The sequence below is a fragment of the Silurus aristotelis genome (assembly GCF_946808225.1).
Source record: "Silurus aristotelis genome assembly, chromosome: 11".
NCBI classification, from domain to species: Eukaryota; Metazoa; Chordata; class Actinopteri; order Siluriformes; family Siluridae; genus Silurus; species Silurus aristotelis.
The window spans coordinates 23,253,746-23,265,161 of record NC_139584.1 but is presented as its reverse complement, the minus strand read 5'-3'; the positions used below and the strand labels follow the sequence as shown (position 1 = coordinate 23,265,161).

At 37.6% G+C, this 11,416-nt stretch overlaps 1 protein-coding gene across 3 annotated transcripts; it reads right to left on the bottom strand.

Moving 5' to 3' along the window:
• Nucleotides 1–78: 78 nt before the first annotated feature.
• On the bottom strand, nt 79–10,844 carry LOC310733309 (interleukin-17 receptor C). Of its 3 annotated transcripts, none has more exons than XM_083554487.1 (16): nt 10,600–10,844; nt 9,361–9,639; nt 6,420–6,447; nt 5,666–5,794; nt 5,370–5,566; nt 4,075–4,198; nt 3,929–3,964; nt 3,684–3,823; nt 3,530–3,586; nt 2,837–2,891; nt 2,480–2,715; nt 2,111–2,164; nt 1,984–2,035; nt 1,549–1,644; nt 1,428–1,469; nt 79–1,338 (listed from the first exon to the last, which is right to left on the bottom strand). In XM_083554487.1, the coding sequence occupies exons 2-16, from the start codon at nt 9,469–9,471 to the stop codon at nt 575–577; spliced, it is 2,121 nt and encodes a 706-aa protein (XP_083410613.1). In that variant the 5' UTR covers nt 9,472–9,639; nt 10,600–10,844; the 3' UTR covers nt 79–574. The 3 variants fall into 3 exon arrangements, with proteins under 3 accessions (XP_083410613.1, XP_083410614.1, XP_083410615.1); XM_083554488.1 differs by having other exon boundaries at nt 1,428–1,466; XM_083554489.1 differs by having other exon boundaries at nt 1,428–1,466; nt 9,361–10,844.
• Between the last annotated feature and the right edge of the window lie 572 nt (nt 10,845–11,416).

Sequence of the window (11,416 nt, the reverse complement as noted above, 5' to 3'; positions counted from 1 at the left end):
GCGGGGCAAGAAATTAAACCGATCATGTACTCCATAATAACAAATTGTCTTGAAGGTCTCTTATTAAACACCATAGACTGATCACAAACATGTATTTTATTTACAAACAAGCAAATGCACGACTATACAAACTGGTTTATATTTACAAAGTGACAAGTGACAATAGACAAAAAATATATATATTTAATCCTTGTTGTCCTCGAAAACAATGTGATGTTTGTGTATAACAGCTGGACGCTGCTCAACCACAAATTTGAGTTTAGCAAAGATAAAAGAATCCAGAATCAACCCTGAGTGTCTGTTTACTGCATTGCAACTGTCTTATTGACCCAAAGTACCTGTTTGATTTTATAATATTAACTGCATCTTTATATATTTAAAGTACATCTCGTTAAATCTATTTCATGACTATTCTACATGCAGTATATATCGTCTCAGGTAGAAGACATACACACAGTTTGTAGAAATGTTGAAATATATTGAATCAGGATTGAAGTCAGAACCTCGGTCCTGAAAGACATCTTCGCCTGTTCTGTTATGCTCTTCAGTGATATTTGGGCTAATTTACAGATATTCAGTTGACAGTGCTGGTCTCACTGAGCAACTCAGGACTAGCAGATGGAGTCAAGTGCTCTAGTGTTAGAGGAATAGTGACCCAAGGATCGTCCATCTCCAACCCCATGCAATTCTGAGGAACCCCTGCTAACCTGTATCCTGCGCCCCCTGTTAGCTCTCGCAGTGTTCCGGCTAAAATTCGTGCTCCTGCTCTCAAAACACTAGCTCTTGTTTTTCTGCTCTCAGCCCTCTCATTTTGTTTTTGTCCTTTGTGAGGTCCATGAGTGATCTCAGTTAGAAATCCCAAGCTCTGTGAGGGCAGGCTAAAAAGCGGAAGTCCACGAAAAAGCTCAGGCATGGATCCCCTTTCGTTCGGGGGTTCGGCCGGCTTCGTTTCAAACTGCACCAGGGCAAAGCGTTCGCCGGCGCGGCCCTGCAGGTAATCGGCAAGAATGCAGCTGAGAGAGGCGCTGAAAACATCGGAGTAGTTCTCTCGCCGCTCTGTCTTCTCTCCTCTGCTTCGACACCACTCCTCTGCTCGGGCCCAGGCGGCCGGGGTAAGCACGAGCACCACTTTGCCACCGTGGCACTGCATGCGATGAAGACGTGAGTGCAACCATGGTACCGGGCCGAGTGCGTTCAGCTCCTCGCGACTCCACAATTCCAGAGAGACACCAAATCCCAGCGAAGAAAGTGCCGAGCCCAGGTGACACACCAGCTCTGCAACACCTCTGTCTGCATCCGGAGGGTACAGCAACACCACCTGACCATCTCCTACTCTACCTGGAGACACAACAGAGGATGAATGAGACATTTCTAATGTAATAGGAAACAAGAGAGAAGTGATGTGCTAATATGGACAGAATACTCACTGCTGAGGGTATCCATTTTCAGCCATTTAAATATCCAACCTGCTAATGATACACAATTTGATGATTCCTTCAGACAAATACAATGTGTGAATTCACATTTATACATAATCTATGTGCTCACCTTTGAGTAATCCCTGAAGAATATACACTCCCAAAACTGCCAGACATATTACAAGCATGGATACCAACAGAAACACACTCCAATGAGCTCTGGTAACTGAAAATAAGAAAGAGAGAGGGAGAGAGCGCAAGAGAGAGAGAATAAAATATACCTTTAGCTGACACTCTTTTTGTGCATCCATTTCACACCAGTCACACGTGCACAAAGTTAGGATTTCAGACACCTCATAGAAAAGGGCTTTTTAAATGAAAGACAAATAACCTCACAAACAATAAGAATACCTGAGGTCTAATTTTGATGGATGTGAGGCACCACTTTACTGAACTCATTTAAAAATGGTCCGATATTTAAGTTAACAATGTGCTGCATCTTTCACACATTATTATGTTCATAATAAAATGTGAAAATAAAACCAGGGTGTTTACAGGGGCTTACGTTCGAAAGGGCAGATAAGGGCAAAACGGCCTTCGATTCCCTTAGCTTTGATCTGGAAAAAAATAAATAAAGGCATTTGTTGCGGTTTGTAAGCATGGTAGGACACAACACCTGAAACAGCATGTACCTGCACACAGAGTAAAGGATGACGTTCCACTTGAGTAAACTCGCCCTGTAGATGCTTTAGGCAGAAGTAAAAAGAGATCATGAGTTTGATTTTGATTAGAACCTTTTATTTATTTATTTATTTATTTTATTATAGATGTTATTAGTAAACTGTCAAAACAGGATCTCTGTAGCACACTGTGCAAAAGTCACAATAATGTGCAAAACAGATATGTAAAGCGATACTGAATCTCAAGTGATTTTTTTTATTTTTATGAAAGGCATACATTCTAAACAAAATGTGTATAAAAAAACATTGGAACATATATAAATATTGGAGACGGATGATCCCCAAAAAGAAGAAGAAGAGGAACATATATAAATATCCTACCCACTGCGTGTTAATCAAGCTCCAATTTCTATGTTCATGACTCCCATTGTTCCTCAAATCACCTATTACATGGCAGTCTTTTTTGGAGCCTAGGGTTTTCTTGCAGAGATGAATTTCAGCCTCCAGTCTGCAGGGGGCAGTGATGTCCCAAACAAGCGCAGTGCTGTCTATAGCAGTTGCTCCATCGTGAGTCGAAGACTCCACCACAGACACAGATATATTAGAGACCGAAAGAGCTGAAAGAAGACAAGCATAAGTTCTTTTTTTTTTTAACTGACATGATCAAGTTTAGATTTTTCTTTTTAAAGTTATATTTATTACTAAACAGCTGCACTGCACTGGAGCTGTGTACTGTACCTGTTTTATTAAAAAATGGGCAAAACATCTTTCGAGGTTTATCCCCCCACCAAATCTGTCCAAAAATAAAAGGAATTTTCAACAACTGAATAAAGCAGTCTTTTATTTAACCTTAAAGTGCAATGAAAACAAAAGTTAAACCATGGTATGTCTAGAGTTCATTTTATACCCTATAATCAGACAGAGAGCAATTAAATACTTGTTCTTAAATTGGTTGTCCCAATCTGCAGAGGTGGAAAGTAATGAAGTACAAATACTTTGTTACTGTACTTAAGTATATACAGTTTCGGGCATCAGTACTTTCCTTCACTGTTCATATTTAGACATTCCTGATCAACATCTTTTCTCTGCTTGTGTTCTATATGGTGGATGTTCAGCCTGGATGCATTCATTAGATAAGAAAATGTTTAATTATTTTATATTAATATATTAATATGATGTGAGTTTCAGTTACCAGTGTGACACTAAAACAGGTAGTAGTAATGACAACTTCTTACTGAAATACATATTAGAGCCCAAACTTCTTTACTTTAACTTGAGTGATAAAGTGTAGTCAGTACTTCCACCTTTACCAGAAACCTTTAAAACAAGAATATCTCTACTTCTACTTGAGTGAAGGATGTGTGTACTTTTGCCATCTTTATCAATCTGTAAGGATTTATGGGAACCCCTACAGAAAATTTTTTTAAATACCTGAAAGCAGAGACAGGGGGCCACAGAGCTTGTTGGAATCATCAGTGGATTCTCTTTCTTGTATTCAAAGAAAGTAAAGATAGTGAGTACGGTGTACGATGATAAGTCAGTAAAACAGGATGATCATAGCAGTAGAGTTTTTTTTTATACACACCCATTCTAGACTCAAACACGGCCCATCATTCTCCATCATCTGGCAGGCCTGCAGCTCATGAACTTCATTCTTTGCTAGCTCAGCCAAACTTAATTCTGCCATTCCTGTTTTGGGGTTGATTTGTAGATTTAAAATGGGAGCTGAAAAACCAAGTGGATTCCATGTTATAGAAATACATAAAATGTCTTAATACATAAAAATACTAAATAAAAAATACTTCTGAAAAACTCGTGTTTTGAGCTCACCTTTACATTTGGCAATAGGCAGCCCTTGAGAACAAACTGAAAAATAAAAATTTATACTTTGTCCATAAAGTCTAGTTTGGTGACAATGGATGACAATGTGTGTAAGAAAAAAAAGCAAGGACGATTGGGTTAAAAAAAAAAATTACCTATGTCAATTTCAGGGATGTTGATGCCTGTAGTGAATCTGGGTTTATCAATGTTTGAAGAGGAGACAGTGACCATACTGCCAAAATCAACTTCCCTTAGCTCTACTACCAATGACACCCACATCTGCAGTTCAGTTACACAGACAGACACACTTTAGTAAAGGTCGCCTCTTTTCCTCCTAATTATTCATATTATTCAAATGGTGGTTCATCCATGGGGCAGGTGGGACACAGGCCAACCAAATATCATCCATTCAACAAATGTTCCTTGTAAAGTCAAGAATTCAAGAATTTAAATTCGGCTGAAACACTAATTATATCATTTTTAGTGGCCAACAACATTTTATCTCTGACAAATAGCAACTGATGTTAATACGAGGTGGTATTAAAAATTAAAAAAATTAAAGGTGCTCACTGGTTCTATGCTGACCACGTGCATTACCATGTCTGTCACTTCATCATATACAGCAAGTTAGAACAAACTTCTGTGTGTTCTGTGTGAAATCCTGTGTGAAACCGGACAAAACTGCCACGGAGACGTTCAACATGAGATGCGTTTGACATGCGATGATGCTGCCATGAGGTGTTTCGAGTGCGCTTCAAGAGCGGAAGAACATCACTGGAACACGACGACAGATCAGGAAGACCTTCGACGAGCTCAACCCCCCCCGAAACCATTGGCCAACTTATGCGTGATGATCACCGAGCCACCCTGCGGACTTCGCCCTGTTCGCGAAGATGAAGATCCAGCGCAAAGGTCACTGTTTTGACACCGTTGCAAAGATCCATGCAGAAGGTGCTTGACACTTTCCGAAAAAAAGACTTCTAGGACAGATAAATATAGTACTTTCTAGCTAGTCTTGAAATGTTTTGATACCACCTCGTATGTTCATTGCTCACTTTTCTAAATGATAAATGGCCCCATTTACCTAGTGGTCAAAAATGGGAGTTGCAGCAAATGTTAATAAATACTTGTTAAGTCAGAAGTTCGAGCTCTTGCCCTGTGATCATTTTCAGTGGAATAGAAACAGCACACAGAGCAGCTGATGACAGGGATATTGCTAGTTAATTAATAATCTGCACCTGCCTAGAGCTTGTTTTATAGCAGGCAATCCAAATTATTGCCTCTAAATTTAATTTGAATCTACATCCCTTCTAAGGTTGTCTTTTTCAACCACAAAAGCCATGAACCAGTACTGACTAACAGTATTATTGCATATAACAGGCACAACACAATAAAGGGGCATTTCTTAACCCCTTGGAAATGTACTTGTGCAGCTCCAACAGCGAGTTACCTGTGTAGCATGGTCATCTGATGAGGGCAGTGTGAAAGTGAGCTCTTTAGAATATAGAAAGTCTGGGCCTTGGTAACACACTTGGACAGACACTGATGTGGACTCAGATGCTTCCAGGCCACTTCCATGCTCATTTAACTTGTTCTCACTTCTTTTGTCATAATCTTCTCTGGACAGAGCGGATTCCTCGTAGATTCCTGGAAAAAAAGGAGGGCAAAAAAATATATGCTTCAAAATATTTTTTGGACACAAACACACATATATAATGATAATTTTTTATTTCAAAGTAAAGATACCTGCAGTTGTAAGGTTAATCAAGATTCTTAAGCATGGACGCAATCCTTGATAACTGATACACAACAGCGCCTGAGCATCAAGACCACTGACATTAACCCAGTCATCATGAAAGAGACATATATTATCACCTAGCAAAAAAAGAGAACACAGTAAAAATAGAGCATTACATATTACATGGGTTGAAACGGGGAGATCTTGTTGATCATATATATATCGACAAATGTTCAACACATAATTCGCTTTTGTATGTAGAATTTAAAACGTTTTCCAAATCTGATAAAAGCATTAGACAAGGTCTGTCAAAGGTGATTTAAATAGCAAATGACTCTACTGTGTGCTGTGTTTATGTTCACATGGTTGATTTATATTTATCAGAAAAGTTCCTGTTCAATTAAAGTCGACATCAAAGTTATTGCTACTGTAAATAGCTGAAAATCAAATAGCTGAAGCCATACACCATGCCAACTATGACTTATTTTGACAGTAAAAAAAAAAAAAAAAAAAAAAAGCTTAAACCAAATACCTTCATAACTGTCTAAATACAATTATGTACTAAAAATGTACTTATAAACAAAATATTGCAAATGGCACCCTTACCTAAACTCTTAACTGTGTGTTAATGTAGCTATTATTTAACTCTTTTAAATTATTTTGCAATCTTGAACTTAAAACTCATCATCCTCATTCTCATAACTCATCTTTCTGCATGTTGGGAAAGCTGCTAGATTTGTTTATAAGTATATAAAGTCTTACCTGGCTTTACTTTACAATCTGTAAGACCCTGCCAAAAAAAAAAAAAAAACAAGAGATGGGAATTAGCCATCGGTATGTCACAAACACTGGAAAACACAACTGGAGCTCGGAAATATTCAAATGACAAATTCAAAAGTAAAAAATATATAACAGGAAATAAAAACAGATACACAATTACAAGGAAAAAACCCAGGAACAAATAGGCTCAAGGTTGAAGAAGGACATGGCAAAACAGGTGTGAAAGTACCCTAGTGATCAGGAACACGGAGATTATGCCAAATATTAAACATGAAGGAAACATCAAATGCAATATGATGATTTGTTCACATATTCTATTCTATTTTTATATTCTGTTTATGTGTGTCCAATCAGTGTTGTACTGAACGCTAATACAAACTAGATAAGTTTTAGTGTTCACCATATCATCCACAGATTCCTCCATTGCTGGGCTCCAAGGAAGCAAAATTAAACGGTAGTTTCCTCCAAACATGAGCGAAACACGTGCAGTAGTTCAAAAGTATGTACTTGTCTGGCTTGGCATGTCTCGGCTGGATCACGTGTTGGTGGCTGTCTAGACAAGCTCCTTTAGCAATGGTCTATATGCTAGGATCCAGACGTATAATGCAACAGCGTTGCTAGATACACTGGCACGGTTTAGTTGAAGGCTCAACTAGTTACAACTACAACTAGCATTTACTAGGTTTGGCCGAAGAACGCAAAAATCTGCAGATTGTGTAGGAAACATGCATTTAGGAACCACGCAATTGTACCGACCAATGTTTGCCATCCGCGTCATGCTTTACTCATTAGTAGTCTGACAGGCAACATAAACAGGTCATACAGATGCCGAATTACAGTGATGAGTACATTCTAAACAAAATTATACTGCATGTGTGTGCACAACACTAAGCAAGCATAACACAATGACAACACACCAAACAGGAAATGCTACTCTAGCATACTATGGAACTCATATGTTTCCCACCATCTGGTTCCCCATAATCAACTTTCCTTACCACCGTTTTTATACACCATAAAGATTTATTGTAAAACCCAAATGCATCTTATCTCCAGCTCAAATGCTGACAATCCGTTTTTCTTAAATGAAAGAAAGGTCATAAGTCACAACAGCGGCTCACAGACTAAACTGCTGCTGTTCTGTGCATACGCCTCGTCTTCCAGACGGCGATCTATCACCATCGCCATAGCTACGACACACAGGAGACTTAGCATTTGGTGTCATGACCAGCTGGGCTGATGAATAAATAAAAGGCATTACTTTGTCTTGTGTATCCTTATTCAGGAGTGCCTAATTGGGTACCTGAGCGATTATACCTAATGATACATTTCTCCAGAAAATTATGATAGAATGGGAATGCGTTATTAATATACCGTTAATAATTAAAATACATATTAGTGATGCCATAACGTAGGCTTCCAACATTCATTCTGTCCAGAATTTTAAAAAGGTTTATATCAGTCATCTTGTTATAAATGTTCTTGTTATTCCTATAGCTATAGTTCCTACTATTTTGTCAAGCAGGGTGGTAGTGCAGTAGATATTTGAAATATGACACCTGAAATATATTTTTTTTTTAAATCTGGCAACAAAGCAGATCAGATATAATGATAAATGGAAAGTCATTGTTGTGATTCATTCATATTAAAAAAATTATAAATTTAATAAAAGGAAGAAAAATGTATGATTGAAATCTCTATCAGATCTCAATCCTGTCTAGACCTATAATCTAAAAATCACTATAATGATACTGTTTTACATACTTTCATTATCTAGAAAAAATTCAGAATGCCGTCGGCTACAATGCTGTATTTCAGCTGGGGGGTGAAGGGAGAAGCGCAATGTAACCATGTCGTATCATTACCGCTCATATAAACCGAACACTCTTCCAAGTTTGAAACTGCTACCTGTATTAAAGGTAACAATCAGTCTCAGCTTACACTTCTGTTGCTAGTAACAGATGATGGGTTTAGGCAATGAAGATGTTTATACTCAATCAGCTTTCTCATCAGGACCGTATAAAACTCTCAAATCCCTTCCTAATGTAAAAGTACATACATATGCATTGTTAATTCAGAACAAAACATATCCAAGCAGCCATATTGTGATTGCTCTTACTGTGTGTGTGTTTTTTAATGCCACACACATAGTGCTTTTACAAACAACTCAATATGCATGTTTTGGTCTGCTTATGTAAATTGAAACAACACTACATTCTGTCATGTACATAAAAATGTTTTGTTATTATTTCCTAGATGGTTTGCATGTTTTTGCACGTACATTTGTGCGTGCACGCATATTCGTGCACGCAAATGCACAAGCAGAAATATCTGAGGCTTAACAACAAGAGATATCACTAACATAGGCCATTTTTTTTTTTTTATCATTGAAACAGATCTGCATACCATGTCTTCACTTCACAAACCGGGCATGTATTTCCATGTAAATCTAAAATGTTTCTAAATCTAAAGTAATCAGTGAATCTGTTTGATTGCTAAAATCCCACTGCACAATAGAATTAGAGTACTGTGTTAAATTCCACTGTAGAAAAACAGGGATGTGAGTACATTGCATGATTACAAGGCGACACTATAAACATATTAAACTAAAAATTAAACAGGTAATTGATTAAATTAATAAATAAACCTGTTGCAAGGAAATGATCAAAATAACAAACGTTCTGACATCATTTTTTAAGTTCATCCTACATACTGAGTCTCTGTGGAAAAGGTGATGACACCTTGTAAAAAAATATGATGATGAAAATTGCATCATGACCAGTGTATATTTCTTTATTTCTTACTTTGATTATATACATTTTTTTTTAGGATTTTCGTTGCTTTTATTTATATTTACCTATTTAGCAAAATTTAGATTTAATTTTAAAAAACATTCATAATACACTATTTTAATAATACAAACCTGGCTGCAGGTGAGCGCATCTTTCTTGGTGAAGTTGAAGAGCTCCAGGCTCTGTGTGTAAATGAGCATGGTCCAGCAGACCAACGTCAGACCCAGTGCGATCGACATCATGAGGAGACGACGGCGATGTCAGAACTGCAGCGCAAACACCGTGTGGAACAGTGGAACACAGCTACATGTCTACATGTACTTTCCTTCACCTCATTAATGGGAATGACGTCATGATGAACACACGAGCGGACAGGGCACGCCACACGACATTTCAGTTGACACCTGAAACTGGCACACACACAAAGAGAGAGTGAGAGAGAGGGGAAGAGTGCGCAAGACAGACAGACAGACAGACAGATAGACGGGCAGACAGACAGGCAGACAGACGGGAAGACAGACAGGCAGACAGATAGACGGGCAGACAGACAGGCAGACAGATAGACGGGCAAACAGGCAGACACACAGACAAGCAGGCAGACAAACAGATAGAAAACAGACAGACAGAGAAAACAGACAGGCAGGCAGATAAACAGACAGACAGGCAGACAGATACACAGACAGGCAGATAGACAGACAGACAGATTATATAAGGTGTATGCAGTGTGGAAAATGAAGATGGTCCCAAGGCTCAAAGTACATGTGTAGATGTTGAAAACTGTCCAGAGGGATGAATAAAAATTCCCAAAATTAAAGTAGCCTTAAGAAAACATTATTATTATTTTTAAAAATACATTATATAAATAATAATAATATTTAAAAGGTTACATTACTATTAAAAAAATATTTTTTCTAAAACACTACAATAGTAATTACTTTATCCTACACCTTTCGGTGAGGTGATTAACTAGATAATCTCTCTCTCTCTCTCTCTCTCTCTCTCTCTCTCTCTCTCTCTCTCTCTCTCTCTCTCTTCGCCTCATAAATATAACATTTTAATGTCAATTACATTTTAATCAACTAGACTCTAAACTGACACAACACACCGCAAAGTAAACAGTAAACATGATGCTATGTAGCAGTGATGTGGGAACTGTTGGGGGTTTTGCAGTTGGTTGTCAGGTTTTGCAAGTTCGTTATTTCACAACACCCGTGTCACAAAAGCGTAGTGAAAAAATTCAATGTTAGTTATTATATATAAGCTAAACAACGTTTACGTGTTTATAAGTAGTAATACACTTATATTTAGGTTAAATAACCTATAAAAAAAAGTGTCCAAAAAGTACAAGGTAATATCTACATGAATCTTACTGGCGCTGCCGCTGGTCTGCTGGAGAGAGTCTATAAGGAGCTCCTGGAGTGTCAGAAAGAAGATATAAAGTGTTAATAATTTAGGTGTTTGTGTCCATATTCAGTTTGAGAATTGGATATGTGTTGCGGCGGAAGGCTGAGAGGATAAAACATGTAGCCCGAATTAGCTGTAAACTTCGGACGCCGTTAGCCTTCGGTCGCATTCCCACAGCTTTCAAAGATGACGCGCGCGAACAGTGGGCGGAGCCACGTGCAGGTGCGCGTGCCAACGGTGTTATCTAACGGCGCCAAATTTCTAAAGAGTGTCGCCCATTCCACAACACATCATTATTATGTATTATTTACACAAACACTAAAATCGTTCTCATGAGAATTTACTGATAAAGTAAACAATAAAAACCTGTTGACTTAAGTATTAGAGGAAGCTCACCTAAAAAAAATATATATATATATATATATATATATATATATATATATATATATATATAGTTATATATTATATAGTTAAAATTGTATATATTACTATTCTAACAATTGTTGAGGCCCTACTTTACTAAAAAGAGTGTTTTATGTTACACACAAAATCACACTAGAAATGGTCAAACACTAGAAAAATGGTTTAACAGTGAGAACAGGGCAAGTCCTATTCTTAACACAACCTGTCTGCAAAGAAATGATGAAATTCAAGACTAATAAGGAACTGAGAGTAGAAGGAAATTTATGCTGATTGATGGCAAAGATATTAATTATTGAGCCAGCATACAGACTTCTATCTATCTATCTATCTATCTATCTATCTATCTATCTATCTATCTAT